The sequence below is a fragment of the Cyclopterus lumpus genome, chromosome 10 (assembly GCF_009769545.1).
Source record: "Cyclopterus lumpus isolate fCycLum1 chromosome 10, fCycLum1.pri, whole genome shotgun sequence".
In the NCBI taxonomy this organism is placed as follows: domain Eukaryota; kingdom Metazoa; phylum Chordata; class Actinopteri; order Perciformes; family Cyclopteridae; genus Cyclopterus; species Cyclopterus lumpus.
In genome coordinates, this window is record NC_046975.1 from 15,670,881 (window position 1) to 15,693,684 (window position 22,804).

General features: G+C 40.9%; 3 protein-coding genes across 3 annotated transcripts in view; all 3 read right to left on the reverse strand.

The window, feature by feature from the left end:
* mrpl11 (mitochondrial ribosomal protein L11) overlaps positions 1-3,533 on the reverse strand; it is a 41,993-nt gene extending 38,460 nt beyond the window's left edge. The window contains exon 1 of the mRNA XM_034544339.1: positions 3,431-3,533. The gene's annotated coding sequence lies outside the window, so the exon portion shown is untranslated. The remainder of the gene's footprint in view (positions 1-3,430) is intronic.
* A 2,387-nt stretch (positions 3,534-5,920) lies between these two features.
* Positions 5,921-17,236, reverse strand: si:rp71-46j2.7. The gene is made up of 16 exons (XM_034544230.1): positions 16,898-17,236; positions 16,327-16,423; positions 14,992-15,205; positions 14,576-14,718; positions 13,495-13,657; positions 13,289-13,344; positions 12,300-12,490; positions 12,095-12,205; positions 11,834-11,956; positions 9,238-9,336; positions 8,987-9,145; positions 7,734-8,325; positions 7,070-7,133; positions 6,792-6,973; positions 6,619-6,707; positions 5,921-6,498 (listed from the first exon to the last, which is right to left on the reverse strand). The coding sequence occupies exons 1-16, from the start codon at positions 17,084-17,086 to the stop codon at positions 6,424-6,426; spliced, it is 2,547 nt and encodes an 848-aa protein (XP_034400121.1). The 5' UTR covers positions 17,087-17,236; the 3' UTR covers positions 5,921-6,423.
* A 3,239-nt stretch (positions 17,237-20,475) lies between these two features.
* slc25a5 (solute carrier family 25 member 5) lies at positions 20,476-22,546 on the reverse strand. Its single transcript, XM_034543428.1, has 4 exons — positions 22,356-22,546; positions 21,222-21,708; positions 20,980-21,120; positions 20,476-20,888 (listed from the first exon to the last, which is right to left on the reverse strand). Exons 1-4 carry the CDS (start codon positions 22,464-22,466, stop codon positions 20,731-20,733), a joined length of 897 nt encoding a protein of 298 aa, XP_034399319.1. The 5' UTR covers positions 22,467-22,546; the 3' UTR covers positions 20,476-20,730.
* Positions 22,547-22,804: the final 258 nt, after the last annotated feature.

The following is a 22,804-nucleotide window of genomic DNA, read 5'->3' on the forward strand; positions in this document are numbered from 1 at the left end:
TGATTACACACATGCATACCATCTCTAGGCAACATGTAGATACACAAGGCTCTGACATTATAATATCCAGGCCTCAGAACTACAGCTCCGAAACTGTAAGCAAACTGTGACTGCGGTCAGAATGTGACAGTAAACCCTCTGAACTGTGGAGGCATCTGCCCCCATGGGTCTGAGCCCCTGCTGCAGCTGGATCTCATATCCAGAATACTGGGGAGGTATGAAGGTAACAGCGTGGTCGGGTGGGAGGGGAGTGAAAACATAAATTGCGACAAGGAATCTGGGTGAAGTTAAAGTTAAAGTTAAATTAAGAGCTTGATTTTGCGGCCAGCCAAAGATTTGAAGTTAGGTAACGACTCTGCTCTTTAAAAAACTATTAGCTGAAAATCTTTTGTGACTGATTTTATTCTAAAATATTTAACCCATTCAGGCGTATACTATAAGAACATATAAAAACTAGCTACAAAAAAAACGTTTATTTTTCTCACCGTTCTCCAAGCTCTTTTTATGCAAAATATCTACCAAACACTTTGTATCTTTATAACAATGACATTACAGGGTTGACCATTGGTGCTTTCACAATATTTAAACAATGAGATTTCTAATTAATAAAACATCAGTAATGTGGATATAATGGCTAAGATGGTAAAAGCAAATACTAAAACAGTATTGTAAGTTCAGAAAAGAATCGCATAACTTTTCTGTAATGCAGCCTTTAAAACCAGGAAAAGACAACACGCTAATATTGATATGTTTCATAGCTCTAGTGGAGGACACAGCTCCATCCTGTGTAGCTAAGGCTAACGTTTGTTATCTTTACCTACAGTTTAAAGCTACAACAAGGAGTTTATGGCCGTCTTGATTTCAACTGATCCATCTATATGACCTTAGTAAGCAAACAAGACCATCGGAGAGAAGATCAGCTTGACCCTCCCGTGTCTCTAGAGGTTGCTAAAAGCATGACGACGCCGGACAAAATACCGAAGTCGAGGCTTCAAAACACCAATCTACAAACAAATGGGCGACATCAACTTGTTACAGACAGTCTTGGCAAGGTCACCAAAGAGAAAAAGAAAAGAATGGACCGAAAGAAAAAAAATAATTAAATGGACAGTGATGGAGCACATGCAAAAACAAGAGTCAACACTAGGATTTAAAATTATTAAAAAACAATCCTGAATTGCCCCTCTTCCTTCTAGACTTGAATTGTCTATTACATTTATAAAATACATTATGAGGCAAAGCTTTAAACCAATATAGGAGTTTACATTGGTGGATAAAACAAAGCCAGTTGAAGCTTTGGCTAACTTTAGTTGAATGCAGCATTTGTTGAACAAAGTAAGCGCATGATGAGCAACGTCAAGATCTTTATCACACAGAAGACTACACGGTGTTGTAGTCTTCATTCTGGGAAAACAACTGCTTTTTCCCACAATATCGGCACATTAACTTAGACCTGCAAATAAATATGTACTTCATAGAGGTCAGGTTTTCTGTCAGGTTACTAAAAGTACTTTCAGAAAATTAGAATCGAGAATTATCTTGAGTGACCTATAAAATACATGCAAACAGGATATAAAGTCGATTCTCAAATGACTGGTCTGAAGCAGTTTTCTCTCGTTTGAAGATAGAAAAATAATGAGGAATGTTAGGTTGTAGTGGATTTTATGTATTTGCACATGTAGATAAGAGAAGTTTATGTTTTAAATTAATACATAAAGAAAGATATGATAATTAATTTGGGATATTATGAGGAATATTCTGGAGGAATGTATTGTGAAACATAAGAGAGGATCACTGTTTTATTATTCTGTTTTAATGACAAATGTAATGATTAACTGTATGATGCATGAGAATGAATGAATGTTTTATTGTTTAGACAATAGTTAAAATGGATGCCGATTGAAACCTAATGTGTTGCTTTTATTCGGAAGGCAGGATAATAGGGTTTTATTGTGAAGGGGAACTTCCTGTCCTTGACCGGAAGAGTGAGCTTTGACCTCGCCTGTTTACTAATTGGCGTAGCGAACAGAATGGCGGCATCCTTTGAACTGACCAATGGAACTAACCTTTAGGTGTGAATTCATTTGCATGACCATACTAATAGCCGAGCATTTGTTCTGGGGACATGGTTCTACTGGTCTGGAGACTCGAGACAGCCCCGGTCTGTGGCTCCCTGGGAGCTGCACTCCGTCTGTGGAGAGTTCCTCCTTTCTGGCCCCACGATCGTGAACGCTACATGAGTATTATCTTTGCCATTAAATATTGTTAAACTTTAACTCGAATCCTGAATTTCCTGCGGCCACGGGACCCGGAGCTTTGAACACGAATCTTACAGGAATCAAGTAGAAAGTTTACTGTGTGGTTTACACTGTAGTTCTTAAACTGGAGGCCACAGAGTCTCTGCAGGGAAGCCGATGTGTCGACATGTCAAACACAATAACTATAATCATTCATTGCAATAATTGCAAAAGCGATTGTTAATACGATCAGTTCCACCTGTTCTCTCCCTGCTATGTCAAGTCTAATGTCTGCTGTGAAACCTGATTACTCTGGGAACCAATAAGAGACATCAGTTATGTGATAGTAATAAGGCTATTAGGAGTCTGGTTAGTAAAATAAACGTTTAATAAGTCTTTTGACAGGAAAGAAGAAGAAAACCGATGGTAAACTCATCAAGCAAACGCATCAGTTAAATCTAAGAAATGGAGAACACTTTGTTTCTCTCCAGTTCACTGTCAATGTAACATAAGATCTTCTTTATGACATTAAACAATTATTATACATTAGTAACAATTAAAGTAAAGGTTTCTTAGGGAATGTTTCATACGAGTTTAACACTCAAAATATCCGGTAATATGAATCTTCAAGACTGTGGTTGTGCTTCGACCGGATTGTATTTGCAGTGGCCAGAAAACATGAGGTCACCAGACTCAAATATTACATATTGAAAAATCCTCATCGATGCCTGCATGTAAACGAAATGTTTAGTTTTTTTCTCAAATGAGCCTTACTCTCAAACAAAAACACAAATGGCACAATAAATAACCCAAACTGTTCATGTCACCCGTTGGCTCATCGTAATGTCCTCATGAATGAGTTTGACTTTGCTTCCAGGTGAAGTCTGAACACCATGAACGACTCTTTAAAAACTCGTTACGTTGAGGACCCACACTACGTGACGAGGATCAATTATAAGATGGATACATCTTTCATCTGTCATCTGTCATACCACTAATAAGCTACACACTGCCTTAGAAATAAGCGAGACGCACAGCTGCAACACTTTATGTCCAGTCACATTGAACAGTGAGAAGCACGTGACCTGCATTACCTCTGTGTCCCCACATACCGATTAAAACCTTTACAACGCGTAAAAGAGGAAATAGTACAACTCTTTAAAAAAACGAAATAAACCTTCGTATTGTCTCACCTGAGACTTGTCCTGCACCTTCACGCCGTTAGCAGCATCCGACAGGGCGCAGACATGTTGGATTGCTAAACGCAGCGGGCTGGTTGCTGCTGTTGATTACAACGCTGCCCCCTGTCGGCGCGGAGGAGCAGCTGCAGCATCAACCTCTGGTTGAGGTGTTGCTCAAGGACATTTCAGCTGGCGGTTTATAGATGACTATGGCAGTATTTATTTTTGACACGATTCAGTAGCTGCTCTGGAGTCTTCCGTTGTAGCTCAGGTGTCATGACAATGTTTGTGTAAATGGAGTTCTTCAAAATTGTATTTCTTCCATTTATATTTTACCCATGTTTCCAATCTTCCATTCCTCTGAGACCTTTCAGGGCACTATCACAGCTATTATATATCAGCTGGTTCCAACTCTTCATACATGGTAGACTCAACCGGCCTACTATTAAACTGATACATATTGATACCCAAGACTATGACTGAACCTTAACATCAAAATACTATATACTTTTATATACATTTTCCCCAAATTCAGTCTGACCTATTTGGTATCGTTGTTGTTTATTATTCTACTCTTTTCACTTTAGCTCCTCTGTGTATGTTTGATATTTACTGTGCAGCACTTCCTATGGTTCCTATGGTTTTCCTTTTCACTGGTGATAGTCAACTTCTGCTTCTTCTTGTCTGGAGGGATTTATTTGACAGCTCTGCTTATACTTTTACAAATACAGTTTTCTTCTTACTAACTTCAAGGGAATCGCATTGCTAAGCAACAGCTTGAGTTTACTGTTTACTTCCTATCTGTTTATGTAATTCACATATATTTCACCCAAAGGACCTATAAATTATTCCTTGCACGGCATTCAGTTATCAAGCTCCTCTTTTATTGAACCAGCTTCCACTTTCAGTCTGGGGTGCAGACACAGTCACCACATTTAAGAGTAGACTTAAGACTTTCCTCTTTAATAGCGCTTATAGTTAGGGCTGTCTCAGGTTTGCCCTGGTCCAGCCCTTAGATATGCTGCTATAGGCCTATAGGCTGCTGGGGGATGGGTTTTTTCAGATTTTTTGGGGAGTTTTTCCTGATACGATGTGAGGGGTCCTGGGACAGGGATGTTGTGTACAAAACAAACTGAATTTAATTTAATTGAACCAGAAATAAACTGTAAATAAACTGACATGGCCCACCCATTTTTAACTTTGGTCTAACTGTTGTTTATATATAGAAAAATGTTCTGATTTGTAATCACTGTGATTCACTTTGCTGTCCAACACTAAACTTACACAGGTTCAGTTGCATGCAATAAAAATCTCAGTCACCAACTGCTGTTTTCACCCACTATTGTGTTTAGTGGGAAGACGTCCTTTAAGTAGCTATTCTGGGACTCTAATCACATCACGTGATCTTCACCAGTAAAGTCAAGGGTCACCCGAATAGGCACCAAAAGATTCAGATTCAGATTCAACATTATGGTCATTGCACAGAGTACAGGTACTGAGACAATGAAATGTAGGTTATCATCTGACCAGAGCAGTGCAAAAAAAGCACTATATTAAAAAAAGTGCAATGCAGATAGAATATACAGTGGGTATGTGTAAATAGAAATAAACAGTAAATGTGTAAACATTCAAGTTAAAGGTGCAAGTGTCTATATGTAGACATTAAGGTGCGAGTGTGATTGGGGGAGGGTGTGGGGAGAGGTTGGCGATGATAAAGGGGAGATGGGGGGTTAATAGGATGCTCTCGATGGTGCAGCGGTGAAAGTTCCCCAGGATCTCAGGAGACATGTGGATCTTCTTCAGTCTCCTAGGGAAGAAGAGACGCTGGTATGCCTTCTTTAACAGGGTCGAGGTGTTGAAGGACCTTGTGTTGAGCTTTTCTGTTTACGAGTTTGAACAATGTTTAGACAACCAAAATGAATGCGTAGGCTGAAGTCTGGCAAGAGGTCTATAAAGCACAGTCGTTGACATGAGGTCACCTGCATGTCAACATTTTAATCATGAGTTTGTCCTTTTTGATAATCTCCTGTGACCTGGAGCAGAATAATCCTGTTATTAATTGTACATAATGAAAAATCATGAGCATTTGAGACCGTATTTCCATCCAGGGGGATAGAAACATGACTGAACATGTTGGCTAAATTGTTTTTCAACGGAGAGCAAAGCCGACAGCATTTCTAATATATATATATATTTTTTTTCTGAAAATGTATTTGATTGTATCTTAATCCAGTAGAAACAAATGCATATTATCATAACATTAGTAATATATTAAAGTCATTATTGTAATACACTTACTGCTGGGATTTCTCTTATAGATTAACTTGTTTTCCTCGGCTGAATTGTCTTTTACTCCAATATTGTTCAAAGAAAATAAGCTGCTGGCATTAACAACAAATTAATCAGTCTTAACTTAAATACATGATGGCAGAAATGTAACCGGGGAAAAAAAACTATTAAAATATTTTATTTGAAATACATTCAAGTTATTTACAGTTTCCTTTGATACTGGTACTGTCCACGTTGACAGGTTAGGTGATTGTAATTGTGGGATATTCTACGACATAAAACTTTCAGTTAAACAAATTCAGAAAACAAAACACCATACAAAAGTGCTGAAAGTGACAAAAGATTTTAGAAAATGTAAATGTTAGTTTTTTTTACATCAAGATGTGAATGGTGCAATCCAAAATGTAAATATCAAATATAGTTTTCTCCTCTTTGCAATAGACAAAGCCGGCCCCCACACATGTTTATGTTTCTGATTTCCCATACACATTTTAAGTCAGGGTTAATCACTTAAAGTTCAATAATACAAAATAAAATGAAATTCACCAAAATGTTCACAGTACATTTGAGGTAAAAATCACAGAGAGGAATGTTTGAAAGAGATACAGAAAGGGTCACACATATCTTAAGGCATGTTAAGATGTTTAATAAATAATTTGATATTCTAAAAAAAACATGAGAAAGTACCATTAAAAACACAGGCAAGGCTTCACAGATCAGTTTGGGGAGTTGGTCACATTTAGGGAATTCTCATGGGGGAGAAATTCCCTCAATAGGAATGACAGGAGCATCTGTTATGAAAGATAAAGCAACACGATTAGAACAAGATTTGTGTATTATGTTGAATAAAACGTGACAATTAGATACAATAAACGAGGGATGGTGACAGAAAGTAAATGTTGAGCACTCACATAGACCAGTGTTTTGTTTTCTTTACTGTTCTGGAAAAGATTAAAAACAGTCTCCATGTCTGTCTTCTTCAGGACAAGATAGTTTGAATCTACAGAGAAAATTAATTTAGATAGATTAGCAACTGCCAGAAATAGGTGTGTATTTCCCATCGGTGCAGAGAGGCGTCACCCACATCTGGCGTTGATTAGGTTGTGCGCCCTTTCCCTCGTCTCGTTTTTCTGCTCGTCAGTGCGAGGAGAAGAAGGAGGAGCTGCTGGTGGAAAATCTGGCCACTGTTTGTCGCGCATGCTGTCAATGAAAGCGGCCATCTGCACCTCCGTCGGGTTCATCTTGTTGAGGAAAGAGTTCACTTTTCTGGAGAAGAATACAACCATAAGTCACTCCTATAGACAAGGATCCAGGTGACCTATACAACTCTGTAAAGGGTTTGGGAGTCAGCACCAAACTCACTTTTTCAAGATGGGCATAACCGGTTTCAAAATGGCATCAAATATGTTGATGAGGATGGAGTTCCCTGTTAAGACAGACCAAGTATTAGGTTCATCTTTGATAACATCCTAACAAATGGACCATTTCAATGAGTTTGCAGGTTCAAGCTCACAAAGCTCTGTAGCTGCAGAGTTGGGTGCGTTTTCCCTTCATCCAAATCCCCCCTCTAAGATAGAGGGTGTTGTATGTCTATGAAGCTCTCTGCCTTAGAGGCAAATAAAATGGACTTGACAATTCTCTGCAATTTGGGCACTGTTAGATATGTTTTACATACCAATGTCAACGTCAGCGTAAGTAAGTCAGTCAGTGTAAGTAAGTCAGTCAGTAAAAATGGTAAGTAAAAATATGGATTAATACTGGTTTAACAAGACTACTAATGATCTATAGCTTATCAAATGTTTAGACTGTTAACGGTTTCTTCCTACCTTCCAGTGAGGCGAGTGTCAGGCCTCGACAGGTTGATTTTCTTTTAGTGCTGAAATCAACTAAAACAACTGTCTGTCTTCGAGAAAAATGCATACATTTATCTAAAAAGCTGCTGTATGCTTTAAAACAACCTACAAAATACAAAAACACTGGTGTGATCGTCAACCTATTAATGTTGTGAACGAGAGTTTGAACGAACCAGATATTTCTTTCAGCAGATCAAAAATGGCTTTGGTCGCCTCCAGCTGCTCCCAGTTGACTTGACTCTTCTGACACTGGGAGTCCTCCCCTCTTGATGAAGTGCCCTGGTCCTTCCCTTTTGTCTTGTGTCCACCTGACATCTTGAAACATACACTGAAATTAAGCAGCGCCAGGCCTTCTGTACTCTCCTGCAAGTTCCCATTCTGGCTGTTGTGAGAGTCTGAATCTGGTGGGTCTTCATCACTGGCGTTCTTAGTCGAGACCAGAGACTCTTGTGACCTTGATCGGGTCAGTCCTTTGAAAATCATTTTAATGTGAGAGGTTAAGGGATTATCAGAGTCCTCCGTTTTGTCTTGGGAACAGTTTCCATTTGAAGAATCAGAGTTAACAGCAGAGGGAGTTTCTGCTTCTTCAGGCGGTTCTGAAGGAGAACCATGTTGGGAGATAACAATAGTTGGGATTGAAGCACCGTGAACATCACTGCCTTCCTCAGTAAAGGCATCGGGGTTTTCTAAAGGCAGAGCTGTCGATTCCAGATGTAGAGATGGTTTTATGATTTCTTTAGGAGCTTCTGTTTGAGGGCTGGAGCTCTGCAGAGGAAAACAAAGGAATCAAGTTGTGACAGCTGACCCAGAGACAGCTGCCTTTGTGCTACAGAAGACACCAGCGGCTGAACTAATCCATGTCGGTTCAGTACGATTTTAAAAAGGTGCACATAAAAAGAAAAAAGGCAAATAAAGTAAATGTACTATTTACAAGGAGCATTACAGTGACGTCAGCTTGAAACTTCATGTTTTTAACAGAAAGCCTGTGTGAACGGGTGATGCAGAGTTTGAAAGATATGGACGTCTATCATAAAAGAAAAGGGGGGGGGGGGGGGGGGGGGTGCTGCGGGTGAATAGTGAAACAATCCATCCTATGACTTTCCTGAAACAGTTTTACTTTCGATGGAAAACGTCATGAGAATTCATAACGACTTCGGAAAAAATTAAAGCTGTGCCATAGTCAGACTGCAATTTGATGCTACGATAAATGTTTTAGATTTTTTTAACTCCTTTATGAGTAGAATCCATTATTTTTAGAGCTAGACTCCACTCTGAGCGTCTCACTTGTTATCGTTCCATGAGACGTGAACGTTTATATCATTCACAGATTAAAACAATTTAACTGGTTACGCACAGTCTTTCTATTACCGATGGGAATTAATGTACAGAAGCAAAGGTTGCAGTGAAGAGATATGTGAACCTTTACCTCCTCTTCCTCTTGACCTGGAGTCAGGAAGTAAGCCAAGCCGCTCAGAAGACCCCACACACCTCCACTATGTTCCACTTCATTCAGCAGTTTGTCAAGAGGGCAGAGGAACTGGAAAACCGGTTGAGTGAGGCCGATGAGATTATCAGAAACTAATTCCTGGAAAAGAAAATAACAAAATGTTGAGTCGTGAAGGTTACAATTTAAGTGTTCATCTGTCCACAGATCTCAGATGTTCTGGTATCTTTCACCTGCAGAAAGTGCTCCACTGACACTCTGGCTTCTTCTTTGACCTCCCTGTTGACCTCGGACTTCTCAAGCACCAGAATAGTGGGAAGGCTGGTTGAGTCCTGAAAAAAGATGACGATAAGAAAACCTCAAGACTGAACAGTGCTTGGTCCCCACTAGTTTTGACATCTGGCTAAAGTTTTTAACTGTATCCCATATGAGTGCAAGTTGAATTCCAGACTTGAATTTCGTAAGAAATGAGCATTGTTGTTTTCACAACAATGCTCATGCTGAATAGACAGAAAACCACAACGAGTTTCTGACCTAGTTTATGAATAAAAACACCTTCCTTTTCCTTTATTTATTGTTTTTTCAAAAAAGGACATACATTAAAATGTATCACACATCAAAATAGCCAAGCAAACTACACCTAAAGCCCTATTAGCACGGGACTAGTATTACCAGTGGACTTGGTACACATTTGATCTGAGGACACACTTTGACTGCTCATCATTCAGTACCACACCACACTCACTCTCCTCTAATCTGTTCACCAGGCTGTGACTGTAAATAGTCCCTGAACATGTTCGATAATAATTATAATGACAACATATTAGCATATTCTACCTGGTGTATCGTGATGGGTTGATTTGCTTGCTTGCAACTACAAAAATACAGTGAAGTCTGGTCAAATCAGATAATGCAAAGCCAATAACAACAGAGTCTAATTTAGCACAATGTTGCATAAAATCTTTAAATAAATACCAAATCGTTTTAGGTTGGTCCACAGTATTGCAACACAGCAAACCTGTTACTCACTCTGTTGCGAGTTTATTAAGTACACTAAGCTGAAACTGAGTCTAATACCACAGTCCTGAAAAACATCCTCCTTTATTGAGCTTTAAAAAAACATATTTATTCAGTTGTGCCAACATGCTTTAAAACCACCTCAATCGTGCCAGTGCCAAAACACTCCACTGCAGCGAGCCTTAACGACTTTCGCCCTGTTGCAGTTACACCCATCATGAAGTGCTTCGCCTTGGCTCATCTGTTACCAAAACCTGCTTACTACCCACACTCGACCCCCTCCGATTCATCAGAACCGGTGTACAGAAGACGCCATCTCCACAGCGCTTCACCCCGCCCTCTCCCACCTCGACAATAAAAACACTTACGTGATAATGCTGTTCATCGATTTCAGTTCAGCATTCAACACCATCATCCCCTCAAAACTGAATACCAAACTAGGTGACCTTGACATCAACACCTCCCTCTGCAGCTGGATACTGGATTACCTAACGAACAGACCCCAGTATGTTAGGTTAGGTAATCACACTTCCTCTACCCTCACCCCAAGCACTGGCATCCCACAGAGCTATGGGCTGAGTCCTCTCCTCTACTCCCTATTCACCCACGACTGCACATGGTTCAAACACCATCATCAAGTTCGCAGACGACACAACGATGGTGGGCCTCATCCATAACAACGATGAGTCGGCCTACAGGGAGGAGGTCCGGCAACTGGCGCTGTGGTGCGCCAACAACAACCTGGCCCTCAACACCGGAAAGACCAAGGAGATCATTGTGGACTTCAGAAAGTCTAAACGCTGCACACACGCCCCCATCCGCATCAACGGAACGAAGATTGAGCGCGTCTCCAGCTTCAGGTTTCTGGGTGTCCACATCTCTGAGGACCTCTCTTGGACCCTCAACACCTCAACCCTGGTCAAGAAGGCACACCAGCGTCTCTTCTTCCTGAGGAGACTGAAGAAGATATACATGTCTTCTCCTCAGATCCTGGTAAACTTCTACCGCTGTACCATCGAGAGCATCCTTACTAACTGAATCACAGTTTGGTATGGGAACTGCTCTGCTTCAGACCGCAAACTACTGCAGAGGGTGGTTAAAACTGCCCAACGCATCACCGGTACTTCACTCCCTGACATTGAGTCCATCCACCTCAAGCGCTGCCTGCGGAGGGCTTGCAGCATCGTCAGGAACCCCACACACCCCAGCCAACGATTGCTTGTCCTCCTTCCCTCTGGGAGGCGCTACAGGAAGCTCCGTTCCAGACCAGCAGGCTCAGGAACAGTTTCTTCCCCTCAGCAGTCAACACCCTCAACTCGTTGACATCCCCCCCTCCATCATCCCCACATCACACTTGCACCTTAATGTTTACATAATTTTACTGTATATACATATATCTGCATTGCACTTTTTTTTGTAAATATACTGCTCTCTTTGCACTGACGGTCAGATGCTAACCGATATTTCGTTGCCTCAGTACCTGTACTCTGTGCAATGACAATAAAGTTGAATCTAAATCTGATCTTATTCAACTTGAGCATCATTTTGGAGTGAGCTGTTTGCATTATATAGCATTTCTGTTATTTAGCCCACCCTCATTGAAATGAATGGGGTGGACAAAATAATAGAAACAAGTATCACACAATACAACTCAACAGCATCACAAACTACTGATTTATTACAGGACTGAACTAGGTGTACCTAATAAACTGACCAGTGTATATCAGATGTGATTTGGATCAGTTCAAAAGCAACATTGTATATAAAACAAAAAAATAAAACACAAAGCATGTCCTCCCATCTGCCTTTTACCTGCCATCTGTTGCGGAAGTATATAACATCCATGTAGGTCTTCCTGATGTCCCACTGGAGGTTCTCAGGGCTCCCCTTCTCCTCCAGGTGAATGGTGAAGATTAGTTCCGCCTCCCAGTCGGCCTACAACACAGTCGACTCCGGCTCAAACTGCAGCTCAAATATTAACAAACCATCCAAGGACAAGCTTTTACAGAGCCTCAGCGGACAGATAACAAGCCTGCAGGACATTCCCCACTGTCTGCGATATTTATAACTCACATGAGGGATGCTGACAGCCCAGCGGCCAACGCGCCACATCTCAAACGAAAGCTTGAATTCCATCATGTCCTCTTGCACGCTTGTCAAGTAGTCTTCCAGATCACTGTCCTCCTTGTGGTGTTTGGCCAAAAAAGCAACAATGAATCCATCACGTTTCACAAATTGTCATCTTTAACACATTGCGTTACAGTTGCAGCGGCCTCACCCTGTCAGAGTCCTGCAGGCTGTGAACGGAGCTCTCCCTGCTGCTGACATCGCCCTCGTTGGACACGTCTCCCGGGATCGCCAAGATCCTCAGCATCAGCTCCTGCTCCATCTTCTTCATCTTCTTCTTCTTGTCCTTCTTACACTTCACCTTGTCCACAAATTTAGACCATCCTTCTTTCAACTTGTTAGCTGAAAATGACAACCACATGATAAGACATTTCCACAACTTTCTCTTACCCCCTTTTTATTGTTTATGGCACAGCAGCACTGAGGAAGCACAATGTCCTTGCCTGATATACCGAGTACTGAACATGGAGAGCATAGCAATGCATTTTACCTTGACTGCAAACATGCATTTGTCTTTCTGCACTGTAAGCATAATTAGTAATCACACATGTAATGTTATAATCAGTAGCCCAATATGGCCTAATAATCAACATGTGCCCCATCAGATTTAAATAATTCTTACAGATCGTGACAAATAATGTTTTTTTCAGAATTTATGATCATTACAGATTTTATACATATTTGTAATATCTCAGGGTTCATTATCATGGTATATTTCAGTCTTATTTAGTGATTATTACTGTTGGGTTGTTTGTTAAAACAAAGAGATAAGAGATGATTGAAGACAAAACAGAAATGATTTGGCATTCCTTTGAGTGTTTGTGTAATTGTCCGTAACAAACAAACAAGACACAGGGGATTAATTATGTGCTGAAAGGCAGGCTGAGAAAGGAAAGTATAATGTCACGTAGTAGACAACATATTGCTATTCATCAAACTGTCATACAAGACGTTATGCAAGCCAAGGCCTCTGTTCTCTCAACACCCACAGACTACTCCGTCTGTGTTTCTCATGTCTCCATTATCTTAATCTGAAATGTTTTCACACTCAAAGCTGAAAACCAGGTTTTCAAGGTAACTTCAGGTTCAGAGTGTGTCAAACAGCCTTTTAATCAGAACAACTCAAATCCCAAAATGAACCTTTTCTTTTGGTTTTGATCCGTGTTCTGGTTGAAATCCCTGCTCCCTCCAAGCTCCTAGAAATACAATAAACATAAAAACAGCCATCAAACAAAACCAGGTCAGCTCCAATTTCCAAACACAGGAGTTGGCTCTCACAGCCGTTGCTTTGAGGCTCACTGCAACGACGGGGAGCCGGCGGGGAGCAAAAGATGACAGACACTCACTCATCTCTGCCCTCGCCCTCCTGTGAAGCCAGAGAGGTTTGATCCGGGTCTGATCCACAGAGCTCCTCCACAGAGCCTTTGGGGGTCACGCTGTCCAGCTGGCTCACCACTAGCTGGTTCAGGTTGTCGGGGTCCGACAGCCATCTCACCAACAGACCCAGCCCTGAAAAAAACCACCAACACACTCATCCCAAGTTCTGTTCATCATGACGTAAACACACTGAAGTCAGGAGGCACAATATTCACATTTAACCATATTAACAGATTGTAATGAGCCACGTTCATGAACCACAATGGTTACCCTTTGACTTTATTGTGTTATCCGTAAAATGTTTCAATGAATATGTATTTGTGTACGATCTGTTATATATAATTATATAGTGTCTTCTTAAAAACAGCTGCAGTTAGTGATAATAGATTCCTTAATGGAAAGTTTTAAAAAGATAGTTTAACATTTTCCAATTTATGCTAATTTGCCACAAGCTCTAATTTACATGTTGTAACTTATTTGTTTAATTCATACAAGAAAGAAAGTTGTCTTATTTCCCGAAATGTCAAAATGTTACTATAAATTTGGCCCCTTGAAACATTTATGACTTCTAATGTGTTGTGTGGTACAATACATCACAATATTATCAAGTTCACAGTGAAAGCAAAGTCCTTTATAATTTTCCCAATTGTTCCAAATTACTGCAAAACACTCAAATATGTATCCATGTATGAGCAACGCTATATATTTAGAAATGAGCCACTTCTAAGTGAGAAGATGAAACTATGAAGATAAGGATTTGACTACAGCCGTCAAAAATCACTTATTTTAACTGAGCCACATGCATAATTTAAAAAAAACCCTACTGTACAGCAAGACTCCCAGAGATAAGACACGTTATCTGCTTCTAATGAAAAAACCTTAAAAGGGAACTGGAAATTCACTGCGGAAGTTTGCGAGCATTCATGTCCGCAGTTCTACAATGCCACTGACAAAAAGGGATTACGTATGATTCACACTAGTAAAAGGAGTTCGGCTTAGCTCTTTTGTAAGAGTGTATTCCTGCAGAAAGAGAATTAAACGCTTTCTTACCCTGTAAAGCAATAATCTCATTTAAGACGCAGCGGTTGACCTCTTGGCCCCTGAGAGAGTCGGGGAAAAGGTTACGTACTAGAGCATCAGAAAACCTTCGGAGAACTGCGATCTCCTCTGCTCTGGAGCTGAACAAGAGCTCTCTGAAACGGAAAGCAAACAAGGTTATTATTATAATAATAAGTATCCTGGATCATAAATGTTTATCACCACTATCTGACAACCATTAAATCTAAATATGTTACACCATTTAGCATAAAAACAACCATTAGGCTGTCACTGCGGGTATGATCTTGTAAAAGGTAAGGTCAATTATTTATAGGTTATAAAATGTATGCAGGTATTTATGGAGTTCAGACACTTAACTGAGTGCAAAGAGTAACTGAAGCTGCCTGAATTCTAAGAGAAACTTTCACCTGTCAGATTGCTTCGCATTATGCAAGTGCTGAGTCAAAATACGAACGGAGCCCACGACCGCCTGGCGAACATCAAAGTCTTTGGCTCTCTCAATGATCCGGTCGATTATGAAGTCAAACTCCCTGCCGAGCACCTGGTGCAGAGGCTGGTGCTCGCGTGGCTCGGGGACGCCGTACCAAGGCCGGACCAGCTGGGCGTAGGCGCACTCGAACACTGAGGACAGCAGTCACAGAGGAAGATTCACATTCACACCAAACTCCTACACTCTCCTCCCGAACATTAAACTCGGGAGCGACTTAGAAGCTTGTTTAGTGAAATTCAAACTGTGTTTTTATTTCACACTTTGGCGCAGAGTTCCTGTCCAAACAAATCAATTCAAAACGCAGCAAGAAAATGACAGGATTTCCCTCTGAACGCGATGTAGACGGGTGCCTTTTGTAAGCATGTTTTATTTACAGCAACATAATGTTATTTAAATCTAATGTTCAGAAAAGCTGAGATGTCTGTAGACCATGAGATTTTATTAAAAACTATGAATTATTCATTTTCTCAATTATTTAGAAGCACACATTGACTTTCAATGAGCAGAGCAAAAAAACAAGCACTCTACATGTAAATAGACATTTTATATACGATATGTGTGTGTAAAAATAGTGCAACAATCAAGCTTTATACTTTGTTCAATTGACAAAATCAGAAGAAAGACTCCGATCAAGTTTGTGCTGGAAAAAGGGTCATCGTGTGTGAGGTAAGGACAGTTTAAAAAGGAAGGTGTAAAGAAAAAAGAAGGAATACAGGGAACTGGAAAAATGAAAATGATTGCAAAAAGATTATCTTGCTTTCTCAATTCCACAGTGTTTCAATGTTTTTCAAGGTCTGACTTGAGTCAAAACATGAAATACATGTTTAAGGCCAAGGAAACTGAGCTCAGAGCTGTGATGCCAATATTAAAGCTTAACACTGCACACAAACAGAAACTTAACACTGCTGATTACCAGTTATCTTATTTCCATATTATTGTATCTCAGCCAACCCATCTATTGAGAGGGAGGTTGTTCATCCTCTTCTTCCTGTCTGTTAAGCTCCTCCTCACCTCATGTAACATGAGACCCAGCTGCAGCTGTGTCTAAGCAAAACTGCCCTTTTCAAATGTGTCAAGTCAAAACAGATGTAAAAAAATGGCTGACAAAACACCCTCGAGTCAAAAGCAGAACCTTGATTTTTGTTTTGTTTTCAACATTCGCTCGCATCTCACGTGCATTTCTGAACTGTAAAGTCAGATGTGTTCATGCCACCTAAACACATTTTCTTCTGCTGTGTGAGACATGCCTCACCTTGTTGGAGAGACGTCTTTACATGTGGATACTGAGACTCCAGTGGTTCAGCCTGCTGGCTGCTTTCTCCATCTGTCACGTCTCCCTCGACTGTTTCCTGGAAAACACAAAACTATTGAGCCACATGCCAAGAATCAATGACATTCAGAGCACTGAGAAAACTTCAGCATCCGTAAGTGCTGAACTCTGGGTGACAGAGGGCTATGAGATGTGTGAAAACAAGTTCTTCAGGCCTCAGTCCAGAAAAAAAGCACCTCCGGCTACAAATAAGAATAATTCAATATTAGAGTAGTTGTATTGATCTCACCGCTCTATGTGTAACAAGTCCTGAAAACTGGGAAAACAAGTTATTTCAAGGCATCCTAAATTGACATAGTATTATTATTACATTAATTAAAAGACTTCATCTCATTTATGTAAACACAATGTTGTTTAAAGTGGCATCATATGATCTAATAATGCACTTTACACTCACATAATCTAACATTTAACTCAGTTTGGCTACAACGCTCGTATAAGAAAACCATTTCCTGCGATAAAAGACAAAGCAACAACTAAATGTATTTAATACCCGGAGTGGATTTTCCTTCGTCTCTTCATCAGTTTGAGTGCTGCTCTCTCGTCCACCGGTAACGAATAGCAGTGGGGTAGAAAAACAAAAGAGTAAACATATAAAGTACTGTGTCAGTGTGTGGCTGCAGTCTGCAAAATACCACAGCAAGCCGAGCGTTATGGCGATGGAGATGCGCCACAGAGACATCTTCTTTTCCTCCAGGAGGCTCTTTCCGCTCGCCTATCTCACGTTGAGCTGATGTGTGTTGCACATAGCCGGAGCGGGTTGTTCATCTACATCTTTAGCGCCGAGGGAAACGCCGCTGCTTCCTCGGAACACGAACTGACGCCGCGGAGAAGAGCCAACTTTATTAACCCGATCATAGCGGCGCTGTGATTGGCTGAAGGAAATGCCCGCGTGCCTGTTGTTGATTATGACAGGATGCCATCTAGAGGTTAAAGTGATCACGTCTATCTAGCTATCTATCTACAGCTATTCTACATGTTTTTATTGTATTTCTTTTTTCTATTCATGATTCTCGTACTTTTTTATTTATATTGTTGTTTTTTCTTACTATACATTTATATGTTATGCACCAAAACACTATGGTAAATTCATTGTATGTGAAAACCTACTTGCGATGTCGGATTCTGATTCTGATTTAAAGTAGAAGTAGACATACAAATGCCACAAGGTGGCGCTCATACTGCTCTTCAACTAAACAACAGACAAGGAACCAATCAGCGAGAACTGTTGTGGGATTTTTACAAGGAAAATACACAATAAGAGTGACAGTAAACACACGTGAGAAATAGTTCAATAATTGCTAGATATTGCATTCATGCATGAGGCGAAACACTTGAAGCTGAAGACAAGGCTTTAGTGGTATTAAATAATACGATGCTCTCTCAACATTATGAGTTAAACTATTGAGCAGAACGGCTTGTATACTAATACAGCTCTATGTAATATTTAAAAAACACTTAAGCTATAAAAGGCTTCATGTTACTGCGTGACATTTAAAAATCCTACTCCCTTTTAACTACACGGATAAGTCATATAACTGTGTTTATTCCACGTGAGAGGAAATCACTGAGGTCATGACCCGGTGGATTTATGACGTATTTCATTCAACAGTTGAAATTACGCAACAGTCGGCCTGACAGAAGGCTTTTAATGTGAAGGGCTGAAGCTCCACTGATACATAGACCTCCACGTGGATACACACACTGACTATCAAGCCCCTTTTCAGTGGTTGATTACATAAGTACTTTTATTCAAGTCCGATACTCTACTCATGTACAATATGCTTTAGTATTATTAACTTACTAGATTTTTTGGAAATTATTGTTGCATTTTGCATAACATAACTAGATTTGTTTTATAGATTTATAAAAATACAAATATTTGTTTTACATTTGATACTTTAAGTATCAGTATTTGTCAGTATGTAAAGACAGTACATTTACTCAAATACTATACATATAAAATGGTATGTACTTTATACTGTATTTAATTTAAATGCACTATAATATTGGCAGCAGAAGGGCTTAAACTGGATGCACCATTCAGATTTGTTTAGTATCCATACTGTTACCTGGCATTTGGGTATCGGCAGATACAGATGCGATACTAGTGTTTAAGACATCAGACTTGACTTAAACAAAATGTAACAACTACATTGATAAATGTTGCCTACTGAATTGTCATTTATTAAAATAATGGTATCAAATACAAAATCAGTCTATTATCATCAATACCCGATCCATCTATTTGAGTCAGAATTGGACCGATATCAGTATCTGTACCGATGAATCTCAAGCTTAAATGTTTACTTTAATGGCTTTATTAATCAGAATATTTTTCACCATGTTAATTTGGGAATTAAACTCTCCCTGACCGGAAGAGACGACAGTTGTGTCCCTGACTTGACCTCGAGGAGGCTCGGGCGTATCTAAAGCCACACAGACAGACAGTGTGTAAATGGCTGTGATCCCTTCTCACTAATCCTTGTTGAAGTTGTAATGGAGCAGCTGTAGAAGGAGGCTACCTGCTGAGAGCCTTTTGGTGATGGAGAGGTCAAAACAGTATTACAACTCATTTCCCTGGGTTAGTTACGCCCAAGACTTTCTGAATCACTGAAAGGAGATTATGTTACGCTCAGCTGCGTAAATCAAGTAATCTGATAGTGTTGCTAAAATTAAGCTATGTCCTCGATTTAAGATCAGTCTGAGTCGAGTGTCCAAGACAGATATTGTGTCTACAAAATACTTAGATAGCCGGGTGCTTTTAAAGTTCACAGGACCACGTTCATCTCAATGTATGAGAGTTTCTGCCATTTTACTCTTGAGTAAATCTAATCAAATATCACAAATACAGAGAGAAAGATTAATTTGTATTGTCATAATGCTTTTGGACATTTCCTTTGATTCATAAGTGAAGAGTCGTGTGGGAAAAATACAAGACAGAATTAAACCTCTGATGAACTGCAAGAGTTGAATAATGGTTCAATTGGTCTAATATTTTTAGGCCCAATATAACTTATTTCTATAAACTCCATTTATATAGCCACACTTTCAATAAAAGTAATTATGAATGCAGTGACTGAACACTCAATTTTCTTTTTGTGAAGTTAAAAGCCGGCAGCAGACACAAAACCCTACTGCCATCTTTCAAGTCTGCTGATAAGAATGTCAGACCACGAATGTCTGATAGCTTCATAATTGAAACGGCGCATTTTTTAATCATCCCAAAATTGATAGATAATACTTTGAGGGGGAAGCAGCTCTGTAAATGGTGAATTATAATGGCATAAAGACTGCTAAGTGTCACAAAGTGACAGAATGTTAGTGAGATAATGTGTCCCGTTGCAGACACTTGAGATGTCAAATAGAGGAAACAATTTATGTGGAGTCGTAATGATACAACTGTCCCACATTCATAACAATTTGAATGACAAGTACACACGTTGTTTAGACACCAAGAAGTACACAATGTCCTGCTTCTTTACAGACGACAAGATCATGTATCAGGAGGAATTCAATGTGTGGCAAGCCTAAAAATACTCTCCAACACTATCCTAGAATCTGTCTAGGTGCCCCTTTCCTGTAATACATAGCTAGAATTGAGTTTTTAAATGCACTTTAGTTAACAAATCTATAGAACACATGACCAGGATAATATATCACTGGAACAGGTGTCAGTGGTGAATGGTCCAACAGCTCAAGGGTAAAGTCCTCAGGTCAGACCAGTTAGTCAGAAGAGACTAGACAGGGGATAAAAAAAAGAAGTATATTTAGAAGGTTGCATTAATCCACCTCACGACAGGTAATCCTGGTTGCTTTTCAGTCCCTTGTGTAAATATTCTGCTGAACAAAATATGTAAAATAAGACTGGACAAATATTTTTTCTGCAAGCATGCGCTGGATGAAATATTGTCAGGTTGACTCTCAGCTGATTTCAACCTGAGAGACCTCTGCAACTCCACGCTTATGATTCACACAGCAGGCATTCAAACGGCTTCCTGAAGCAACACAACGGAGCAGTCACTACTGTTACCCTTCAGACATGACACTGTCACAAAACCAGGCAGGAGATTCATTCGGTAGGTTGCGTTTATTTTTCTTTTTCTAGGCAAAGTTCCTGTGTTGAGGGAATGACATTCTGGTGAGATAAAAGAAAAGAAAAAGCATGGGGCCAAGAGAAGAGCGCAAAACAGATTCCCCCAGTTCAACTAGTAGAACATACTAGTTGGTCCCTATAAATATAGTTTGGCATTTAGGTCCTTCCAAATGTACAAGATATGTTACAGTTAAACTTCACAACATGAACAGTGGACATACAAAAACCGTTTACATGACTTTCTTAAGCTCATCATACAAGACAAGCACGAAGGCTCCTCCCATGCCTCGGAGCACGTTGGACAAGGCCCCCTTGAAGAAAGCCTTGGAGCCCTCGTCACGTGCGATCTTCTTCCAGCAGTCAATGGTGCCGGTGTACATGATGTCGGCTGAGGAGGAATACAGAATTACAAAAGACGTCACGTGTTTATTCTACCAACACAGCAACAGAAGTTGTACTTTCTATGTTTCATTTATTACCTCCTTTGCGTCCAGACTGCATCATCATACGACGACGAACGGTGTCGAAGGGATAGGAGACAAGACCAGCGACCGCTGTCACAGACTGAGCGATCATCCAGCTGACGACAATGGGTGTGTTCTTGGGGTCTGGGAGCATGCCTGCAAGAGAAACGTCAATCAGGAAGGGGAACTAAAAGTCTCAAAAGGCCAGGCACAGAGAGACACATGACGCTTTGCAAAGCTTTTCGATGAAAACTCACCCTTCGCTGTGTCATAGACACCAAAGTAAGCAGCTCTGTAGATGATAATGCCCTGTACTGACACGCTGAAGCCCTGGTACAGACCCTTGATGCCATCAGACTTGGAGATTTTCACCAAGCAGTCCGCCAGGCCTTTGAACTCACGCCCCTGTCCGGTTTTGCCGACATCAGCACCCAGACGTGTTCTGGCGAAGTCGAGGGGGTAGACGAAACAGAGGGACGTGGCTCCGGCAGCACCACCAGACGCCAGGTTACCTGCAAAGTATCTCCAGAACTGCTTGTGCTTGTCCACCCCGTCGAGGAAAATCTTCTTGTACTTGTCCTTGAAAGCAAAGTTGAGGGCCTGAGTGGGGAAGTAGCGGATGACATTGGCCAGATTTCCTCTCCAGAATGCGAGGACGCCCTGCTCTTTGGGAATCCGCACAATGCAGTCAATGATGCCCTTGTACTGCATGTCAGCGGTGATCTGTTTGCTGGCATGTTGTACCTGCGATGGGAGGAGAGACACAACAGCGCATTAGAGATAACAAAAAGGACGACGCATTTCTTCATTAGTGTGAATGACCTTCTAACCTGACCCTCTAACTTGTCTTATCGTGACTCCCATTTGACATATTTGCATCCACGTGCGAGTACAACTCTGATGGCATCCATTCAACAATTCCCTGGCCCCTCCTGCATGCTGCTGCTGCTGCTGAGCACAGGCCCAGTGCGGCAGTGGAGTTCCACTATGGCGCGCACCTTGCTGTGACCTTGGCTGCGTGGTGCCCAGGCCTTGGCAGCGCACTGTAAGCCAGCAGCCTGCTTGCCGGTGCATTACGTAACAGGTCCGATGCGCCTCCGTTCGGCTCATTCCTCATCTTTGTCTGCAGCGATCTCCGACACAGATACCCGGATTCACAACGTCGACACTCCAGCTTCTACTCTCGACAGTGCAGCATCTCGGAATCATGTCTTTTACCACCGCGCCATCTCGTTACATTTCACCCTCCACCCCCTTAGAAATGGCAGCACATAAGCGCTGCAAATCAATGTGTGGTGAACACACACACACACACACACACACACACACACACACACGAGCAGACGGCGACTAATTGCGGCGCCATGAGAAATAAGTACGTCGACACTCACTTGGAGAAGAAGCTTGACTCTCTCAATGGGGGCTGCAGCTGTTTTGGAGATGGCAGCGGCGATGCCACCAGCCAAGAAGTCCTTGGCGAAGGAAAGAGCGGTCTCATTCATCTTCAGATGTTACTCAGACACCGTCCCGTTACTGCTTGTCGGTGATGTTTGCCGGTGGAGTTGAAATGGCCGACTGCAATCTGGAAGAGAGGGGATTTAAGGAAACTGAGCGCGAGAGAAAGCGTGAACTTCCGACTCTTGTGTCTGATTGGTCAGCTGTGAGGCAGGTGGGCGGGGTCAACCAATGTCCTTTATTTCAGATGTGGCGCTCTCTCGTCATTAAAGTGAACTCTTAAAAAGGTTTCACTAGCTTATCATCTTAAATTGTATATATATATATATTCTGATTTACTCACATATCATCAGAACTGTTAAGTCTTTTTCAGGTTTTTTTGTAT

Excerpts from the sequence above, each read along its gene's own strand:
- si:rp71-46j2.7 (XM_034544230.1), bottom strand. The coding sequence starts at position 17,086 with ATGTCTCTGTGGCGCATCTCCATCGCCATAACGCTCGGCTTGCTGTGG. Across the intron at positions 14,719-14,991 it reads AATGCGAAGCAATCTGACAG|AGAGCTCTTGTTCAGCTCCA; the intron begins GTGAAAGTTTCT and ends TTTCCGTTTCAG. Across the intron at positions 6,708-6,791 it reads CAACCTAATCAACGCCAGAT|ATTCAAACTATCTTGTCCTG; the intron begins GTGGGTGACGCC and ends TTTTCTCTGTAG.
- slc25a5 (XM_034543428.1), bottom strand. The coding sequence starts at position 22,466 with ATGAATGAGACCGCTCTTTCCTTCGCCAAGGACTTCTTGGCTGGTGGC. Across the intron at positions 21,121-21,221 it reads TGTCTATGACACAGCGAAGG|GCATGCTCCCAGACCCCAAG; the intron begins GTGAGTTTTCAT and ends TTTCTCTTGCAG. Across the intron at positions 20,889-20,979 it reads GCAGTCTGGACGCAAAGGAG|CCGACATCATGTACACCGGC; the intron begins GTAATAAATGAA and ends ATTCCTCCTCAG.